Below are 22,669 nucleotides of genomic sequence, written 5' to 3'. Positions count from 1 at the left end.
TTGCACACAGTAGCCGAGCTCACCTGGCCCGGACGTGCCACTTCATGTCTACCTTTTAACTAATATGTTAATCTATTAATCGATACAATCAGAATGTAGAACACCATTTAATTTAAACGTTATGACGGTTGGAAGATTTGACCTAATAAATTTATTACACAGTTTATAATAATTAATTCGTGTAATAAATTATCGACTAAGACGATAGTAATAAATAAATGACATACACAACAGTGTTATCTGTTCCATTAAAATTCATTACAGGTACCTATATAGTATTTTTAGCCGACTTCAAAAAGAAGGAGGTAATTCGACTGATTTTTTTTTTGTAGTTATTCAATCACACAGTTTTGAATTACTTTTAGTCTTAATCTACCTATCAGAATGTAAAGCAACAACTCAATATCACACATTGTCAAAAGCTATAGCGAAGTAAACATAGCTTATTCGCGTATAGAGCATACGTAAATTTCACATGCGGGGTTTGAGTTGGAGTTAATTAATTTACGCGGGGCAAGGTGAAGCTCGATTAGCGGAATAAATTGGGCTTGCGGCGGCGTAATCCGGGCGCAGTACAGTGCCGACAACAAAGGCGACCGATCGCCCCGGCAGCCCCGGCCGCCCCCTCGTACGAGAGCCCGGCTTAATGCTAACTCATTATTTATTCACATCTATAACGAGATTGTCAGTACCGTCTCCCCGCCGTCGCAGCCTCTCTTCTCCATCCCCGGCCACTTATTTGTCTCGCCCTTCCGAACGGCGCGTCGCCATATTTACTCGCTTGCTCTTTTTTCCTTCCTCATTATTCTCTTTTCACTTTTTATTTATACAAGTCATGAAGATGTTTTGATTTTGTTGCTTTTTTGTGGAAGTCACTGTTAAGTTATTAAAGCTATTTAGATTATGACGCGGTTTGAGTGTTTCTTTTGCAATTTGAAATATTTATTTGATATTTCGCGTTTTTAAATATTCTCGCGTTTCAATTCAGATTTTCTTATTTGTTTATATACACAGTTGATAGTCTTGTGTAGCTTAGGTTAGATGCTTCGAGTTATATGATGCTTAGATCCTCCAATTTTACGTATAAAATATTGGTTTCCAAAATTTTTATGAAGTAGTTTTACAATCGTAGTTTGCACTCTTTCATCTTCTGACTCAGACGGGTTAAAAGATCTTTAGTATTATATTACTTTCGCTTCTCTACAATGGAAAACAATACATCTGTATTCTAAGGCATACAATGAAGACGGAATATTTTAGTTTACACGTGAGAGGATTTAATCATTCGTTCCCCTCGAACAATATAAAACCATTGAAACATAACTTCAAGATTTCTGATTACTCTTTTCCGTCTAAAAAATATCGTAATGTCATATGTTTTCATTCCTTTTAAAAAATCAACTTACTCTGCTTTAAACAATCTTTAACTAATCATTTCAACTAAACATCTTTGATGACAATGGTGTTATTAATCGTAAATGTATATCTTAGTAAAACAGCGTCTTATTCATAAATAAAACAAGAATGAGGTCAAAGTAATAAAGATAAAAATTTTATGCAAGTGATATTTTATATCACTTGTATAAATACAATCGGAACAACTGTGAAAATATTTATAGCGTGCACAATTCAATTATAATTACTGTATTTCATTTTTCTTTTTTTTAATAATAACAATTCGAATGACAACACTTTTGTTGAAATGGAACGCTTGCACAAATAGCACGTAGTAAAATTCAATTTTGAAAGAATCTTTTTATTCGACACAAATTGTATGATAGGTGGTGGTTGCGTTAAATGCGCCGTGAAAACGCACCGCGCGTAACCGAGCTCTGGAACAATGTTACCACTAGAGAATTTTTATTCAAAAGAAGATACTCGGAGCGGTGAAGCACTCGCAAACGGCTAGATAATGCCGGAAGATACTCGGCGCATCGTTGAAAATTTTATGTCACCTCGCGCTCTTCTCTCTGCGCCTTGCCCCCCGCGCCCGCACCGCCCCCAAGCCGACTGTTCCCCACTCGCCGTCGCTAAAAGCAAATATTAACACGCGGCGTGTGCATTTTTATTTTTTCAACAATGCACTGTTTATTTTTTTTTTTGTTTCTTAAATGTTTTGTAGAAGAGCTTTTTCCCTTTATTGCGTATTTGTGCGATTATTTTGCAAAATCTTCTTTTGTATTCGTCTAGGGGTTTATTATTGCGAAAAAATGTTGCCTATTAAGTTGAGCCTCGTTTATGTTTTAAACCAAACAGGGCAGATGTTTTTTAGTTGGGTACCAAGACCGAATGTTGTAGGTTAATTTGCAATTATCTACTTTATGTTCTTTAATCTCTTGTTAACATGTACTGACACATGTTGGGTCAGAAATTTAAATTTACCTTGAAACAGCATGCCGGCATTACCGCATTCCGGTTTGAAGCGGACCATGGACAATATTACTTAGTCAAAGAGACATTTTGTATTCCTAAAGCACTACTTGTCAAAAATCGGTATATGGCATATCATCTCGTAGAGGTAGTGAGATGAAACTCATTCCTGCAGGCTACAAGTTTGACGCAACTAACTTTTAGGCCTGCAAATAAAGGAATGTAAAGAAGGTTCATATAAACTTTGCTTGTCTAGATCGTTAGCTGGACGTTATTAAGATTTACCTGTGTTCCACGACTCTAATGACAGTGTCGTGCCCGCCACATACCTGTCTCGTATTCTTATTACTATTCACACGGCACGGCCTCCAGTCACGATGCCATTAATATGTTTTGTGTATTATCTACTCGTTGACGTTTGCGCATGTCCTCGTACATTTTGTCACTTTCAAATATTCGACACACGCTTTCTACGAACCAACGTTTCACCTCCACACCAATTATTTATTCGCAAAACAAACGGCCTTTAAACTACCACTGCGTTAAATAAATCAATTGGAACGTGAATTTATCACAAATTGAGGTTTACACCATAATACGAGTTGGAAAACAATTCAGCAATACGCTCACCGCAAATTGAATGAGGTTCGAAATAAATCCGCCGATCGTTATGTGATTCCCCGAATATCATCTCCCTTTTCATATTCCGCCCCTGTTTGCTGTCGGTCACAATTTATACAAGTGCCTCTGTGTATTCATAACTTTATTTTAACTCGACTTTTGAATTTAAGCCGGGTAATTAATTGAACTCGATTCTTTTTATAATGAAACGGTGATTATTTTTCTCTTTAACTAGAATGAAAAAAATATCGCCATTATAATGCTTTGGATTGTAAAACGTGTATTAATAAAAATACTTATTAATATATTACTTAAGATTATTATCCACTCAAAGCTTTTTCTACCTAAGAAGGTTAAAAAAATTCAACTGAACAGTTTGGATATTTTGCATTTCGACTTTACAACTCTATAATAAAATTTTAACTTATGCATCTGGAATTAAATTTGTCAAAAACATCGAAAATTTAATGACCAGTAAAATCACGTTGAATTTTAAGGACCCCATTCCCTCCGTCATTAGAAGCCGGCGGCCCCGAGGGACAGCCGCCGTAAACCAACACTCCAGTGTATCGTAAGTGTTAATTACTTTTGTCACTCCACAAGCCGGCGGTTAACAAATCATGCCGCCACGATAACATCGGCCGGGGACAGCAGATGCCAAATCGACAATTTTCCGACACTAATTTGAAAGCTGTAAACAATATATTTGTAAAACAAAGCAGTTAAGGATTTCATTTATTCTACATATGTTTGACTTACGGGACTGTTTACGGGTTATAAGTTAATTATTTTTACCGTTTTTAATTTTACACGGATTTCTCACTTGAAAAAAAAACTGTCATCAAACAATTGATGTAATTCATATATTTCTTTACTGAAGTAAAATAATTATAAAACACATTTGGTTTCTCTTCGGCATTTATTTCTTCTTTATCAACCTATTTATGACTTTTACGTTCTTTTTTATATTTGTTAAATGTCAATGCGATGCAAATTAAAATAAATGTTTAATCTAAACATACGATGAAATCTTGAACATAAATGCTCATGTTTATCTGAGATCTAATCAACTCGCATAACATGAATAGTAATTATAATTACGCTTCTATCCCGAAGCCGATAAAAGACACGAGGGACATTTATTTTTGTTGGCGCAATCAACAATGTTTTAATAATAAATTGTTGTGCCTCGGAACGTTCTTAACTGTCGGCTAAATCGATAAGCGACGTTTTATTGCATCATTAACGCGCCGTCGAGGGAAGCGAGGCGTTTTCAATCTGCGTAATCAATGCCGGAAGTAATCCCGCGCCAACCCGCCTCTGAACACACCATCGCGACTCTCTGCAAATAGTCATCTTTTATGGAACCTTTACAAGGCACTTACCTAATCTACCTCCAAGTCATAAGATTTTTTATATGGACACGTGATGGAGGTGGTTAAAGAGAAGTAAAAAAGGTAGAAAATTAAGACAAACTTAGAATATTAGGTTTTTCAATTCTCATCTATTTTTTTTCCTTTATAATTTCAAATGTTTGTGTGTTTGTTCCCTATATGCATTTCTTAACTTCTGGAAAAAAATCTGTGGATCACGGAGTAGATTAGTGCAATTACATATCAAGGTTTTCCTTACTTAATAGATACTATTGTTATCTGTTTTTATTTTAATGTACATCAATTGTATTTAAATTAAGCTACTCCTGCTGGTTTTTTTTGTTTTGCATTTGTATAATTTTCTGTCTAAGAATATTCCTTGAATTTACTAAAATAGCAAAAACTGACAACGAAATAAATTTTGATTGTCTAGAGGTTAAATGGTCGTTACTATGATATGTGACTAATGAAAAAACTATTACAATTGTATAAAACATAGCATTTATATATTCTTAAAATACCATTCCATCGACGCAATAAACTCTCAAAGTTTTTACGCGAAAAATACTATGTTTTTTACATACGTTTACTAGAGTTAATTATCATAATTAATAAATTATAACGATTATTGTCCGTGATGACAAATAATAAACCTATTATTTCTACCTCGTATAGTTATAAATTAACTAAATAATAAATAATGGTACAATATCTTCTAATATATAAAATTCTCGTGTCACAGTTTTCGTCACCGTACTCCTCCGAAACGGCTTGACCGATTCTCATGAAATTTTGTGAGCATATTCAGTAGGTCTGTGAATCGGCCAACATCTATTTTTCATTTTTTTTTAACTGCGCGCGAACGGAGTCGCGGGCGACAGCTAGTGATATATAATAATTATGTTTTACTGTGATTCTGAATCAACGATAATAGACAGGAAAATTGTATTTACATTGTATTAAATTGCTTTTGCCTTACAATGTTGATCATCGCCTCTTGCAGCTGTTTGAAAATTACCTCATATTTTAATTTCCCATAATTTATGTTGAATGTCATATTTAATTGTTTCATTGTTATACTAATTTACAATTTAATTATTTATCGTGATCGCTTAGAACTATGTTCTCACGTTTCTGGTAAATTTATATAATTCGTTCAGATTTGTCATTGCCACAAATGGTTAAGGTTCAATTGAAATTATACAAACCGATGTTTTAACTAACAATCAAATAATAAAGAAAAGATAAGGCGACGTGGTTGTAAAAGAAATCGCGAAACGTATTCCAATAATTATAAAGATATAATAAATATTTTAATATAAAAATTGACTGACCTTCTTCGTCTATTTCAAACCATTAAACATTACTCCCCTGCTGTTTCAGTTCCCCCCCCCCCCCAAATTGGGGATCGTAGCCTGATTTTTTTGAAAACCAAATGGATAATTTCGGATTATTATTTCAAATGGAGAGCGTTGATATTTAATCTTAAATTGTTTTTTTTTACCATAATTTAATATTTTTCAAAGCAGCGATAATTTCAGGAATAAAAAGTAGATTGTAACCATTGTTTTAAAGGATTTTTTAAGTCGACTAAGGGTTAATTAAAGTAAGACCCTTATTAAAATGTATAGGCCTTAAGCTGAAAAAATAATATAGGCCAAAGTTAAAAGTTAGCTACGATTTTTTTTTATTTAACTCCCTGAAACACGTTCAAAGTAATCTCAATAAAGTAGTCGCGTTTTACAAACGAGGTAAGTACGAGTATTGCTTCGAGTTGCCGTATTACCACTGTTGGAAACAATTTGTTGGGCTTCCCAGTCTTGCTCAACACGCAAGAACTTTACTACAAGTAAACTTGAAGAAATTGACTAACAGGGGACGACGAAATAACTTTTACAAATACAAATTGATTTTATCATTGCGTAAATGATCGTAATATATTTCTTACAATGCTTATATGTATAGAAAGTAGAAATTGCCAGTAACAATGTTGTTAGCTTTTTGACTCTTAAAAAGTTGAGTTGAGCAATATTCCACCGCCTGAAATTTCATAAAAGTCCCACAAAAGTCGATTTTGTCCGCTATTACATGCTGTTGATACCATACATCAACTGCATTTTAATTTCAACTATTACTTTGTTTTAAGTTATCAAATCAAACGATAAGTAAAGCTACATTTCAATGTCATAAAAGCTTTCGATGCGTATTCGCGCATCGGCTCCCAAAATCCGTTTACATGTGTCTCGTATCACGGCGGGTGTTCACCGCGGCGTTGGGCGGGCGGCGGCGGGGCGCGTGCGCGACGCGGGGGAGGGGCAGACGGCAGGGCGACGACCGCCGCACTCCCGCCCCGGTCGCCGCTGTGATATCACGCTTCGCCGTGTCACAACAATTCTCCTTTGTCTCCGCTCGTCACTCGATCTATTCGTTATTTTTAATTCGTTCATCGGCGCGGCGTCCCGGGTGCAATTCTTTGGATTACAGTGCCTCAAGGATTGCAGTGGGTTTCTTTTTGGATTTTTGTGTTTTGTTTACAGTGAATTAGTAGTAGTATTATTTCTCAACAATGTCCTAAGCGAAACTCATAAATAAGGATGTACCGAGTTTGTGATCGTGTGTGGTGACAGTGTTTGTTTATATATTTTGTGTCTTGTTATTGCGGATTCGTGTTAATTAGTCCTAAAAGTTACCATAGTGAGGATCAAAGATCACCCTAAAAGCAATGCTGAAAGTAGCAAGAAAGAAAGCAAGAAAAAAACTGGCAAGCACAAGACTGAAAGCAACGGAGCGGTGACAAACAATAAGACCGAAAAAAGTGCTTCTGCCATTTCCAAAACGGAAAAAGAAAAGCCGCAACCTTCACCGCCGAAAAATGAAACGACAAACGAGGTATAACACGCATTCGTCGCCATACATCAACTTAAACTGAAACTTTTTAATGAGTGAAAATTATTTACACTTAGTTTCCTCTAAAAAATTATATTTTAATGGCGAAAGTGTAAGTCATTTTAATAGCGAAAATAATTAATAATATTATAATTTGTAGTATCTTAAGATAACGGAATGTCATTTAAATGTTATCACTTGACTTGTTGACCCATTAAACAGGTAGCCAGAAACTACTGACGGTTCGATGTATTTTAACCAAAACGACGACTAACTATTAATATTTATATAAAAATAAAATTCTATTCTAATTTCTGCAGTTTATAGATAACATCTTATTAAGTTGAATAGTCACCTCGAATACCTATAGAACATTCTACGATGTCTATCAATTGGGGACTCAGTAAATAATAATGGCGTATTAAGAAACAAGCAACATTCCAATTTAATTGTCCTAAGTAAGACTGAAAAATGAATAGGAGTGTTATTGGTCGGTGTCACGGCACGACAGGAACAATGCGCGCTATGCACCTCGCCTAACGCCGCTATTGCGGTCAAATGATCATGTGCTCATTTATGTATACTTTACTATTTTAACAGTAAATTCTAATAGCAATTACTTACCAAGGCTTCCTAATAATTATGCGCGAAAAATATTTTTGACAGCCAAATGTAGGACCGCGTTTATATCTACAGTTTAGTAATTTGTCAAAGGTTCGGTTGTAATTGATTCTGTAATATAAACGAAAATAACGTGATTATAAAAAATACAAGATATTTAAAATAGTGTAAAAATAATGCCAACCTTCAGAATATTTTTCTATTACCTTTTATGATGATAAAACTGATCACAGCCAGCCCCATGAATATTGTAAAGAGTCATAAATATTTACGCAACATCACCATAAAAAAGATATCAAGTGATCCCAAACACTTAATAAACGAGGTTATAAAATTAAATTAATTACAATAATGCAATCTTGATGGTCAAAATCATTAGCATTATTATCAAATATTTTATTGAAATCATTTCTTGTTTCTAATAAATTTATTTAAATTTAAAGGTCAACAGTTACCTAATGCATCAAGCTACGTATGTGAGAGACAATCTATTCATATGTTATAAAAAATATAATAAATGTCCATATATTTTTAATTTACAAAGTAAATTTGCATATTATTTATTTAACAAAATTCTAATCGTTTGTATAATATTCTCACGCCACATTTGATTACATATAATTAGAGGCGAATATAACTTCCTTATATTTAATTATCTAAAAATGTCTGGCTATTATTATATAGAGAAAGCGAGAAAAGAGTACATAATTCTTCAAAAAACAATAAGTTGTCGTCCTCTGGATCAAAATACAATGAAAGTAGGTACTTGTTTACAAGTCACGTGCAAACTACCTTAGTTGAATTACACACTGAGGTCAACACAAGGATGTGGCCGGAAAAGCGTTCATTTGAGTGTAGCAATTGCACGTTCGGTTCTAAAATTCTTAAGCACTGTGAAATCTATACTTAGAACTGTGTAACTGGCGCAAAGTAATAGAATTACTCCATTGAAATTGGAGCCAGAAGTTTGTTTAAAATGGTATTTAGCTTAAGTAGGTCTGTAGGTAAATGTCCAGACGAAGCATCTTTGTACAAAGTTTTTCGCTTTGCATTAACAATACGCGCGCTGCATACATGTTGTTCAGTTATGTACTTCTAATAATAAAATATAAATTTATCAAACTAATTAATTTTAAACTTTTTTTATTAATTGTTTTTCATTGATATTCCGTTTTATGATTATTTTTTGCCTAATTGTTCTTCCACACTATGTTCTACATCTGTGTCAAATTTCATCAAGATCCGTTGAGCCGTTCCAGAGATACCTTCAAACAAACATCCATCCATCCAAACATTCGCATTTATAATATTAGTAAGATTATATGTAGATTATCAGATGTTTCTTTTTATGACTTCTCTTAATTGGATACATAAAATATCGTTTATCGCAAATGGTTATAGATAATTAATTCTTGTTGATTTTTTAATAACCAAATTTATGGGTGGAATACACCAGACACAATAATTAAGTTATTAACTTAAAGATCGGTAAGTTAATATACTCATATTTTACCCTAAGTCATACCTACTATGCATAATTTAAAATACTTTATTAGTTTTATAAATAATTCCGCCTTGATCTTATGACTTTTTTATATCTACACAAAAAATATTGAAAGTGTTGTTTCATCGCTATGTCCCTATTATCTTTAAATTGCTGGACACCCTAACCTCTTGACAATGCGCGAACCATCGCAACGTAGAAAATTTTGTATGCGGCACTAAATTCAGGTCACGAACAAACAATTCTCGCGCTAAATATTCATGTTGGACACTTTGTATTTTTTACTCACGTCTGTCACAAGCTAACATATATTTGTGTATCCTTGTAAATAATTTATCTATGCTGCCTATTTCATAACAGATTGCGATTTAAACGCACAATGAGTTAGAAATTCAAATGCTTTCGTGTAAAAGAAAATTATTTAGTTTATTATAGAGATAAGATAAATTAAATAAAAAGTTCATAATTCCACTCGTGAATGATGCGGAAAAAATATATTAAATTGTAATACAGTAAACTTCATATGGTTTGAATTATTCATGACCTTCTCTCGAGTGCGCGTTCAAGGGTCGTAGAACGTCTTTACCTTTGTTAATCTTTTGTCCATATCAATATTATTTTATAAGATGTAAGGGCCTTTGTAAGTTTTTTTTTTTAAATAATGTTATTGTACTCATTAAAAAACATTTTCGTTAATCAAGCACAACGATTTTTAACTTCTATTTTCGTCTATTTCACGTATGATATAGAATGTTTTCTAGGAAAGATGTAGACGTTGAAATTAACTCTGCACTCGCCTGTTGTCCGAATTGCATAAAAAAAGTTATACAATTTTCGTACAGTTACATCAGTTCAAAAGCAAACTGACTTATTCAATAAAAGCTAATAGAAAAACTCACCGTATCACTCAGTCGGCAGGGGCCACGATCGCTTAACGCTACCTCAACTTTGCCCAACTCTGAATTCTCCTTGAATTTTAAGTCCTATCCTATTAAAAGTTTGCGAAAGTATTAGAATTTCGAATGAGGGGCGTAAAGCTATCGTGCCATTTTTTCCGGCTCTCCCCGATTCGCAACAATGGGAGCGAAGGAGAGCACCGCCGTGTGTCGACTCTATTTCGAAATCTGTCTTCGTTTAAATATTCTATCTTCCATTTTAATGTTTGTCATACTATTTCCAACTCGCGAATAAACGATTGGCATTTTTTTTTTGCTGACCACGAATCTGAATTTATAAATGTACTGACATCAATTAATGACGACAATCATTAAAATATAGCTTTTATTATGAGTCGTAAAACAACAAACGAATGTTGCAAATAACTTTCTATGTTTAAAACTTTACAGAAAATAGTTTTACAATAATTTATTGTATCTGTTAAAAACAATACACACTTTACAGTTGTTATGTTTTTAAGTGTGGTGTAAATAAAACTTTCTTCTTGAGGATAATCAAAAAAGTTAACTGATCCATACTTTATAACAATTACAAACAGATTATCTGCATCGATGGTTCACGGCGCTATCAGTCACGATTACTCTATTGTTGAAAAACTAACGCACATTTTACATTTTACCTAGAATTCAAACAAAAATAAATATTCGTTAAAACGCAATTAACTTAATTCACTAACCATTAAATCGTTAGTTCTTCCGACGGCTACCATGTCGCCTTTAATATTAATAAGATATAAATATGTATTCCCAGCAGACTAAGACCATTAATCAAAACTTAATTCAATTTTTCGAACATGATATCTTAACACAAAATCTTGATCAATAGTCCGAGCGAGTTAATACGCTGAGTTTTATTTTGACATCACTGACGAATGGGGTCGTTTATTTTTATTGCCGGTTTATTTAAACTCGCCTCGTGTTTTTGCTCGAAGGTGGGCTCCGACGACGAAACTATTATTGCTCGCCGACACGACATCACTCACCGTGCTAATATCTCACCGATTATCTTTTTCAAATGTAAAAGTCGTTTTGACACGCGGCCAATGTTCTGCGTTCTTCACGAAGACACCTCGGTTACAAGTAATTATAGCATCGTTTCACGCCGCGCCCACCGGCTTCATACATTAGAAAATAACGGCATTTTCCAACGCATATTTCATCAGGGTGCCGCTAGTCTATTGCAAATTTATATAATCGTTGATTTTGATGCGTGGGCTTGTCAAAATAGCTGAACATTATTTTTCATCTTAAATCGTTAAAAACGATTGGATTAATAGTTTAATCTTTACTCATCCAGATAGCGATATGTAATTGGGACACGGCCGTATTAGCGTAAATGTACAGGCAGCTGAGCTACGAGCGATGTCGAGCGTCAGGCGAACGCTTTAATGTTGTTAGCATTAGCTCATTATACGTGATATAACCGCGATTAGGTCGTCGTACGCGCTGCAAGCCGCTTTGCCTACTATCGTGGCGCTCACTGCACGCGACGTAATAACGTAATGATGGTTAAACTTAAGCAAACAGTAAGACCGGGTTTTAAAATACGCGTAGATGAGCGGACAGGACAGTCTTATGTGAAACTTCATTACTTGCTTGCCTGTTTGGATATAGAACGGTTAAATATTCTGCGTTTTATAGTCCAGATGATGATTAGGTATGATCAAATGACCAAATAATAATAAACCATAAATCGTTCTATTTTTTTGTATCATTGATGAAATATTTATGTATTTAATTTACATAGCGTAAATGTATTTCCGATGAATACACAGTAGCGCGATGCCCAAGCGCAATTTACGTGCCGCCGACGCTGAATAAACAGCTGGCGGCGGCGCTATTGTGTTCATCTCATGAAAACAATTTTTTTTCTGAGTAACTGCCTTGTCGCCTATAAAATTGCAAATTGAAAACATTTATTCCGAATTTAACATACATTAAGACGTATAAAACTGTATTTGCTGGACACCAACAAAACGCATTCATAATACATGGATGCTGTCATTGGAGTACGTTTTTGAATTTTAAAAGTGTAACTGTTGCATAATTCATTGAATGTCTCGTATTTTTATTTTTTGGCTAATCTTGGTACAATTTTTACTTCACTTTATAAAAAAAATAAAAATAAATGAAAGACTTGTAAACGAAAGAAAACTATTTCACCATGTCTTTTGAACCGTTCGTTTCTGAGACCAAAATCTCTGTATAAAATATATCGTAATCCCTGTCATTATCTTTGACAAAGCAGAGATAACAATATGTTTTAAATGAGGAGAATGATTTGGTTTCAGAAACCCACGGTAACTCTTATATATATAACTCTTATATATATCAATATATATAAAGAGTTTAACTTATAAATTAATCGAAAATTTCATAGGATCTTTTATTTACACGATTCTTACAAAAACACGGCAGTTAATGTTTTATTCTCATTGTTTAGCTGAAATAACGTTGTAATCACGAAAAGTAACTAAGAATTTAGTGACAAGACTTTGGAATTTTTAATTTGTTTTTCAATAAAATTTTCATAATAGAGGCGTCGATGGTGGCGGTGCGTTTGATCTAACGACACCGGATGGCACGTATGCCTTTGCGCGGCAAACATGACGGGAATATACGTTTTTACATTGCAAAGGCGGCACGTCAAAAGGGCATGTCTAAACGCGAATTAAAAACGCCAAAAGTGCACTAGGAATGGTGACAAGAGCGGCGAGTCGGCGTCCTTTGTGCACGCGTCTGGGCGAAGGCGGCGCCCGGCCGCACGCGCGCTACATACTTGATTTATCAGTCCATTGTTGCGACGCGACCGGAGCCACGACCCACCCTCGCCGGATAACACTAAACATTCAATTGCCGGAACGCTCCTGAAACGATTTGCCCCCTTACGGCCGATCGATTCACTGCCTCTTTTTGCCACTTGCTTTTGAGCGTGTTCCTTAGTGCTTCAATTGCTACTCAGTCGGGTGTTTTCGATGATCGTCGGATGAATTGCTCAGTAATACCGCGACTTTATTGCCGTTGATATTTGGTTCTTTGTGTCTGCTATAAAATAATCGCTGTGTTGGAATACTATTTTAAGAGAGATCAAAAACTTCCATTAGTTTGTTTTTTAAGTTCGGGAATTACAAGTCGGGATTTACAGACGAAGTTCAAATTACAACATTGGATCTTTTATTAGTTTTTATCATTAAGTTCTCTAACAAAAAAAAACTTTAAGCGATAATAACTAGACGGTAATAACAGGTTGTTAACATTTCTAACTATTATCAAGGTACAAAAACGTTTTATAATTAAACTTGAGGAAGTAAATAATTATTGTTCGACAAGCAGTAGTGCCGTATAAAAATGTAAACGTTCTTGTTTACTTCATTTTAATTATACACTTAGATAAGATATTGTTATTCGTACATGACTACGTATTATATTATATACGTAAATAAAAAATACTTACAGTTGACGTAAATTCCATCTACATTTATTAATTTAATTAAGGGGTCGTAGTAACTTATAACATGTAGTTTTTAGCAACATTTTGACCCCTACCATTTATCACCGTGGTGTTAGATGGTGGAGGTCAAAATGTTACTAAGGTTTTTGACTAGAATCACTTGTACTGTTTATTACAAAGTAATATTAATATTTTGAAATTATTATTGTTATTATTTTAGTGAAGTGAAGTTTCGTAATTATTTTCGGAAACCTTCGCCCCAATTTCTAGCCGCACGTGATAAATGGGTAAATTAGTGAGTAAATAGTTTCAAAGACTAAATTGCGATAACCGTAAACGAGTCGGTTATCCAACAAGTTTTATTGAGCTATTTGTAGTCATAAATATAGTTCAATTACTTTCATTTACGTCTTAAATACAAAATGGTTGTAACAAATTAAATAATTCCTCCCTATTCGACAGATTTATTATTCTTTTTTTTTTCATATACTTTTCGAAAGCGCAACTCGAACAGGCACGCTAGCAGCAGCTCAATTTGTTTCCAAGTGGTGAACATTTTACACTGCGAAAAGTTTACTAACAATCTCTAAAGGAAACTTTTTGAATTTTATGGGTTGTTTGTATTGCACTTTAAAATATTAACTTTAATGTATATTTTTACACTGTTCATTTTAAGATATTTCAATTATATAATTATAACAAATTCATTTTGAGAATACATTGACATAAAAATATTTTATTTTCACTAACACAACCTTTATAAAAGGTACTTACAACATAATTTCAATAGTTCGCATGTCAATAAAATGCCTATTTGACTTTTAATAAATGAACTAATAGACTCTTACGCCTTTAATGAATTGACATTCAGCTAATAATAGGAGCCGCAATAATTCATGCGGCATGTGGGCGCGCAGCTGCCGGCCGGCGCGGGGCGGTGCGGCGCGAGTGCGCCAGTTATCTGATCAAAGTTGCGCTCGTGCCGCAATATTGCATTTATGCAACTCGCCGTCGTATATTAATCAGCCCGCGCCATAGGTCCTATATTATTGAAAACATTTATTCACGTTTTCTTACATAAGTGTACATTGAAAACAAACAGACCCTGTTTTTGTTCCCTGAATTTATATAAGGTTGTTTCTTTGTTGCAGGCGAGTCCAGAAAACAGTAGAAATGCCTCACCAAGATATCACGATGTGTCAATGGATGATGTGAGTGTTGTTTTTTTGTATACTGACTACACGATATTAACTTGCTATACGAAGACCCATTTACACTTTTAATTTGATGTTTTAAAGTCGTTTATCAAATATAAGATAGTACATGGTCTTAACATAGTGTTAAACATATTTTCAGGCATCGGACACCGGCTCTCTGTTCCGGGTGACTGGCGCCGGCGCGGGCGCCGGAGGGAAGAACGAATTGGTGGCACGCGGAGGCAGCGGCGGCGCGCTGGCCTTGTCGCGTGCGCCAGTTGGCGGCAGCGCGAGCCCTGCGCCTGCGCCACTGCCGCAGCCTGCGCCCTCGCCCGCTCCCGCCGCCCTGCCCCCGCCTGCGCTGCCGCCCCCGCCCTTCCGCGCAGACACCCCGCACCGGCCCAGCAGCGCGCATATCCCCGCGCTCGACGGACATGCAGCCACGCAGATACCGGCGCGGCCGGTTGGCGCTGCGGGCCCGGACACACCCGAGCGGCCCGCCAGCAACAACAAGCTGCAGCCCGGTGCACGCGCTGCAGCTGACAGCCCGACGCCTGCACCGCCCGCGCCGCCTGCGCCCTCGCCGCTTTTCCCATCGCACACCGCGTACCAAGGCCACGCAACCGCCGCGCTACCTGACTATCGCCACACGAACCACGAAACGCGGACGGAGCCAAGCGAGCCGGCGGGGGCGCCGTTGGACTTGCACGCGCATCACGCACAACGGCCGCAGCACGCCCCGCCTTCTCCCCTCGCGCAGGCGCACCCGCACGCCGCACTGCCCGGCCGGGTGCCGCACCCGCAGTCACACCCCGTCATGCCCGGACACGATGTTCGGAATCCCCCGCCCTCCACGCAACCTCATCCCGTACCCACCTCATTTCCCAATCGCATCAGCGGCCTTCCCCAAACTTCTACCCCAACCTCAAATACCACCTGTCTTCCCAACCAGAATGTCCCCGGGCGGCCACACTCTCCTGCCGCGTCCCGCTCGTATCCCGCCCCCGCTATCGGGTCTAGTCATGTAAACTCGAGTATAAGTTCCAGTATTCACGGCCATTCTATACCTTATCAAAGTCAAACCAGTTTGCAAAAACATTCCGTTCAATTGCCGTATGCGAACCGGCCGTCACACCTCTCGTCGTTTAGCGTCGCGAATCATATCGCTCCCAGTTATATACCATCGACAGCTAATCAGATGGCGACTCATTTAAGCCATTCTATCAACAGCCATTCCATTATGAGCCACCAAAGTATTCCTATGAGCAATTCCAATCCGTTAGCGACATCCACACCGAATCACATCGGTGCGCCGCACTCTCTGGCTTCCACGACGACGAGTACTATGTCGAGTTACTCGCACATGAAGCATCCTGGTTTGAGTTTACCACCTCATTCGACGTCGCTGGCGCCGCCCGTATCTATGATGCAGCCAGTTAATCATGCGGATGCGCCGACATCGACCAGCGCGATAACAAACACGACACCCTCATCAAATAGCAGCAATTCTCATCCACTCGCCCAACCTGTGGATTCGAGACAGGCGGTGGTGTCCTCTGGCGAGCCGCCTAGGAGCGAGGGCCCCGTCACTAGCAGTACTCTCGCGGCCTCTAATGGCTTCCCTCCCCCAGCGGTTTACTCTGCTAACTCTTATCCTCCTCTATACGCCCCTTACGCCACCACGTTACAACATAGTCCATATTTACCACCAGCGGCGGCTTCTCCAAGGAATACCAGTGACACGGTTAGTTATTTTCATAGATTAAACGTAAAAGTATCACTTATGTAATGTAATCAAAATATGCAAAATCTAGCGATTTTCGCCGTAAGATGAATGATAATTCAGATCCGTTACAAACATTAATACTGTTGAGGTTGTTTGTTGAAAGATATAAATTAAACAATACGTGTAATAATAATTAAATAATTCTTTAATTTGAACCTTTAATTTACCTATAAGTCTTCCAATTACAGAGAACAAGTCTATCGGCGTCACCGCTAGTCGCCCCCAAGACACCGAAAGGTGTGCGGCCTCACACTCCGGGCTCTCTGGGCGCGGCAGGCGCTTCACACGCATCGCTCTCGTACTCGCCACGCGGACACAGCCCTGGCAGGGAGCGGGAAAGCTTCAGGTACGTGTTTTTCTCATTATGAAATAAAATAAACACTTATCTTAAACACTTATCATATATATAATTTTAGGCTTCAGATATAACAGTGTTAAAGTATTGTTTTTTGTCTTTTTTCAGCAGCAACGTCAGCAGTCTGTCTCGGAGTACGCCTGCGTCTGCGGCGAGTGCGCCCGTGTCTGCGTCCTCGTTGAGCGTGCCGCACGCAGCAACACTGGCTGCGCCGCTAGCCGCGCCTTTAGCTGCGCCACTAGCCGCGCCGCTAGCTGCGCCAATCGCTGCGCCGCTAGCTGCGCCGTTGGCAGCACCTCTAGCCGCGCCGCTAGCAGCACCGCTAGCCGCGCCCCTCACATCATCGCTGGCCGCACCGCTCGCAGCTCCGCTACCGACACCGTTGGCAGCACCGCTTACGGTTCGTACATTATAATAGATCTATACTATATTTATAGACTAGATTACATGCTGTTAAAAGTCTCGATATCGGTGGAACAATTAGAGTTAATAGATTGTTGTACTTATGGTGTGCAGACTTCCCTGGGCGCGGGGCTGAGCGGCGGGCTAACGGCGCCGCTGGCCGCGCCTACACCGACACCCGCAGCGCCCGCCGCGCCCGCGCACCTGACGCACTCGCTGGCGCCAGTGCCCACCGTGCCCAGCATCAGCTCCAGCGCCAAACCGCCCGCGCACTGGGGGGTAACGTGAGTATACCGCCACCTCAGTCATACATTCACCGATTCTGTTATAACTAACAAAGGGTATATAAGATTTAAACACGTTCATTGTCAATATGGTTTTTAAGCATTAATCTCACAGAACGACTTGGTGAAACGTTACGTGTTAGGCGACTACCATTATAGGTATATATCTATAATACGGAATAAAACAAGGGACACTACAATCTAATAATACATAGTTATTGTTTGAGTTTTTAGCAGCATATAATATTATCAATATTTTTTTAATGTTCTGTGTATTTGATGGGGTGATTACATATTTCCAGCAGGCCAACGGCAGCAGACCGGCCGGCGTTCCCCCCCGCGCCGCCGCTCTTTGGTGCTCCGCTAGCGCCGCCCAATCCCAATCCGTTTTCTGCAGAATCACTTTTTCAATCCAGTAAGTTGTTTTGATCTTTTAAATTGTTAGAAAATAAGAAACTTTTAGAATAATGACTTCATATTATAGTAGTACAGTATGATCTGTTTGAACTGCGGGTCAAAACTTTATGTAAAAAAAGATTTTTTAATTAAAAACAAATTGTATTCCAGGTCCAGGGGCTGATTTGCTGAGGCGAGAGTTGGACAATCGGTTCCTAGCGGCGGCCGGTGCGGTGGGCGCAGTAGGTGGTGTGGGCGGCGTGGGCGTTGGGTCGGTGGGCGTGCGCACCGAGCTGCACCACCACCAGCACCAGCACACGCACGTGCACCAGCACCAGCCGCACAGCGCGCATCCCACACATCCCACACACCCCGCTCACCCCACGCACTCGGCACACCCCGCGCACCCCGCGCAGCCCACACAGCATCATCCGCACCAGCTGATGGTGCCGCACTCACCACTGGTAAGTATCATCTTGTCACACCAAATAATCTTTTTTCACAGTTTTATATGTGCATGATTGCACGTGTTATACAAACTGCTGTTACTGTTGTAAAAAAATATCGAAATGTTATAATATATGATAGTTTGTGTGGCAATCAAGCAACGGTCTTAGACTAAATTTACGAGCCTATAAATTTGTGCTGTAAAAATTACGAACCAAACTAATTAAGGTCTATTATGATTGTATATTCGTAGATTCTGAGATGTTTAATTTGAAAATTTCAGTTTAAAGACGTTAGCAAAATGTCGTCATTGTACCGAACGGGGCTAGGACTCGGGTACCCGTACTCGTCAAGTCTGCTGCACCCCACTGCCCCCTACGTACCCCCCGCGCCGCTCACCACATACGCCCCCAAGGTAACGTGTTATGTCAAAATCCCCACCTATTTTTCTATTTCCACTAACGGATTGGACACTTGTCAATTTATAATTGGTCTGAAGTCTGTCATTTTGCTATATAGATAGGTTCCTAAATTGGACATGATTATGTATAAATAATAAATAAGTTCACATCCGTTAGCTGAAATCTTTAATGCTCAAATTTATTTCTTACGTTAATCTTATTCTTTTCATCGTGCAATGTGCCAAAGTCTGTGCTATTTCGCCGAAATCATATACAGTCAGTCAAGTTTTTTGGTCAATGGAATTTTGAACTAGGGTATATAATTTGTACCTGGTCTGGTTTCGTTTGAGTCCAGCTCTTCGAATTCAACCAAACTAACATAAATTCAATACAAATGCTACTATAATTTCCTATTAACCTTTCTGATATCCTAATCTTTCGCTTCGGTAGTGGTATTGCATTGATTCTTCATTGATTCTTTAGTTCACCATCGTAGCAGTAATATAGTTAGTTTAGGTTCCTGTAGTGGTATAACCTTCAGTTATTTCTGTATTTTAAAAGAATATCATAGTTTTTAATATTGAATGAAATGAAATTTACTTACTCTAGACTTTATTTTGTTCCATGAATTTCTACTGTTTTTTTTTATTTCATGATTATTATCTAAACTTTTATGTAACATGGGTTCTCTAAATTAGTTGTATTCTTTATTTCATATGTTACCTCAAGCTTTAATGCTAGCAAATTAAGTTGCTCTGTCATCATTAACACGCCTCGCCTCATGTTAACAGCCCGTAGTGTCGGCCGCAAGCGACTCCGCCACTAAACCACCACCACGTCCCGCCGCCGCGGTAGGTCTTCCTCTTTAGCAATTACTTTCACCCTGCATGACACTATGTTTCAATTAAATTATGCTAACGGAATTGTTATTGTTATTTTTTTTTTGCTCGTGAACACACGTATCAATTTTAATTCTTTCTTTTGACTGTATAGAAAACTGGAAAATGGAATGCAATGCACGTCCGCATCGCGTGGGAGATATACAATCACCAACAGAAGGAGAAGTCTGGCGGCGCGCTGCTCAGTGGCGCGGACAAGGAGAAGCTGCGCGCCTTCCCCGCGCCCGCGCCGCCGCCCCCCGCCTACCGCTCGCCCTACGAGCTGCCCTCGCCCTACCTGCCGCACCACCCGCACCTAGGTAGCAGCCGATACTCCGCCCGCCCCGCGCTCGCGCCCCTCACGCCTCTCGCCCCCCTCGCCCTCGCCACTCACAGAGATTTGGGCGTTTCAGGGGTGTCGCCGTTCGCGCGCTACGGCGCAGGGGCTTTCCCCGGCGCGCCCGGCGCCTTCGGCCTCTCGCCCTACTCGCGCGACCTGGCTCTCTCGTCCTCCTTGCACGGCGTACACCACCCGCCGCCGCTCGGATTGCACGACGCGTGGCGCGGGGTGCGTCCGCCCGTCTCGGCCGCGGCCGAGGTGCGCCGGGAACACGAGGAGAGGGAGCGCGCGCGGCGGGAGAGGGAGGAGCGCGAGAGGAGGGAGCGGGAGGAACGCGAACGCCGCAAAGCGCGCGAGCGCGAGATCGAGAGAGCCCGCACGCGCTCGCCGCTACGGAACGGAGTACCCGAACCGAAAGACGAGCGCAAGGAACCGCCGCGGCCGCCGCCCACGCTGCCGGCGTATCCGCCTCCCCCGCCCTGGGATCCGTACCGAACCTTCGATCCGCTGCAGCACATGAGGTTCGCGCCACTAGTGGAGGCGGCGATCCGGGCCGAGGAAGACCGCGCCAAGATGCTGAGCGCGTACGCGCACCACCAGCAGCTGAAGTCGGGGCCGCTGCTGCACCGCGGGCTGCACGGCGGCCACGTGGCGCACGGGCATGGCCACCCGCACGGCCCGCACGCCACCCACCCGGGCCACGGCTCGCTGCCGCTGGGCGCCCACGGTTCGCTCGCGCCCCTACCCCCGCTCGCGCCGCCCCTTGCGCCCCTCGCTCCCCTCGATCTGTTGAAAAAGGAGGAGCCGCGATGATAGCGACCCGCCCCCGCCCACAACTGATGTAAATACAGCGTGAACGATACACCCAAGTGAGAGTACGACTTATTTAGATATATATCGTTTCACTTTATCGGTTTAGAGAATAATTTATTGTGTTGAGGTGTGGCTGGAGCGGGGGGGGGCGGCGGGGGCGGCGAGGGCGCTTCTCTTGTGCAATACGGGGCGAGGAGTGGGGGGAGTGCGGGCGCTCGTCGCCGCCGGCCGGTACACTACTGCTTGTTTATTTACTGAGAATATCTATCGAGTTGTTATTGTGACCATTTAGTTAATTATACATTAAATTGCTGATTATGTGAAGGATAGGATTATCGGAATCGCTATCGATATAATTATACATATTTATATATACTTATAAATAAAATGTAAATATTAGACTGTAAATTAGTGTTAAAATATAGAATTGGTTTATTTAACGTCATACAAATGGAATAAAATCACATAAATTATTATCGTATCGGGAGTGCATTCTACACTTCCGTTAAAAATCTCATAATGGTTTTTCGATTGTACCAGTGGAGTTCTATTTATTTATTTATTTCCACTCCTACCCTGCATGTGTTCTTATAATTAAAACAATTATTTCTGTTACATAGCATTCGACATTTCCTTTTGATGCATTTAAAAATATGTGATATTATTATATTGTGGAATACATTTTGTCTGACATCAATATTGTTTGACTTCTGTTTGTGAATTATGAATATAGATTACAAATTCATAGAATTGTTACTCCATTGCATCACCACACCGTTCTATGTGTGTATCATAATGGCGTGTTCTTTAGAAAAGCTTACGTTCCAGGCGAATAACTTTTATTGTTTAGTGAACTCTGTATGTGCCATTAACATTAAGAATTAATGAGCATCAAGTCAGACAAAATTAAATTTATAAAATCTTTTAAGGAATATTCAATGGTTTGTAACCTCATTATGTCATGAACATTAACTGGAAAATGTATTATAGTTTACAAAAAAAAAAAATTCTGTATACTAAAAAGTAAATGAAAGCTTGGTGCGATTCAGAAAATACCATTAAAACTTTTGATTTTTATACCAATACGATTTTTTGTACCCATTCTTCCCCACACTGATGTTTAAAGCAAAGATGGAAGCACTCATGATAAAGGTTTGTACTTTTTTTTATAACGAATCGAGCTTCACCATAAACCCACCTGATGGTAAGTTATCGCCTTCAATTAACAGTTTTTATAACGTTTAATAATCTTCAGGATATAGATATTGGAGATTGATTTGAAGATACTAAATGACTATAAATTTACCTTTACTCAATCCAGTTAATTTTTTTTTTCCTCAGTTTATATATAATATTTAAGCATGATGGTTACTGGTTGTCATCTTTTCCTTTTAACGTTTAAAATAAGTGTGAGGAAGGCAACAGCACCTCATCTGAAGAAATGCAGATTCTAGAAAAATCCTTTTTCTGGATTTATAATTTATCGATTACCACACAGCAAATTTACAATGTCCATCTTTAACTTTTGGTTAGTGACATATAATTTCCATGCTCATTCCCATGTTTCTTGTCCTATTTACAACATCTTA

The 22,669-nt window shown here is 39.2% G+C and overlaps 1 protein-coding gene across 4 annotated transcripts in view; it reads left to right on the top strand.

Annotated features, from left to right (window-relative positions):
- Positions 1 to 21,282, top strand: part of LOC106717702 (fibrosin-1-like protein) — a 67,231-nt gene extending 45,949 nt beyond the window's left edge. The window contains exons 6-16 of one of the 4 annotated variants that reach the window (XM_045680807.1): positions 14,934 to 14,993; positions 15,139 to 16,722; positions 16,953 to 17,110; positions 17,228 to 17,519; positions 17,636 to 17,805; positions 18,108 to 18,220; positions 18,373 to 18,665; positions 18,932 to 19,063; positions 19,841 to 19,900; positions 20,043 to 20,247; positions 20,341 to 21,282. In XM_045680807.1, the coding sequence (XP_045536763.1) occupies positions 14,934 to 14,993; positions 15,139 to 16,722; positions 16,953 to 17,110; positions 17,228 to 17,519; positions 17,636 to 17,805; positions 18,108 to 18,220; positions 18,373 to 18,665; positions 18,932 to 19,063; positions 19,841 to 19,900; positions 20,043 to 20,247; positions 20,341 to 21,080 (3,807 nt within the window). In that variant the 3' untranslated portion in view covers positions 21,081 to 21,282. Of the gene's footprint in view, positions 1 to 14,933; positions 14,994 to 15,138; positions 16,723 to 16,952; positions 17,111 to 17,227; positions 17,520 to 17,635; positions 17,806 to 18,107; positions 18,221 to 18,372; positions 18,666 to 18,931; positions 19,064 to 19,840; positions 19,901 to 20,042 lie in introns of all 4 variants that reach the window. The other 3 variants (XM_045680806.1, XM_045680805.1, XM_014511616.2) reach the window with 3 other exon arrangements.
- The last annotated feature ends 1,387 nt before the right edge of the window (positions 21,283 to 22,669 follow it).

This window comes from Papilio machaon, chromosome 13, assembly GCF_912999745.1.
Source record: "Papilio machaon chromosome 13, ilPapMach1.1, whole genome shotgun sequence".
NCBI classification, from domain to species: Eukaryota; Metazoa; Arthropoda; class Insecta; order Lepidoptera; family Papilionidae; genus Papilio; species Papilio machaon.
This window is presented reverse-complemented; position numbering and strand designations above follow the sequence as displayed.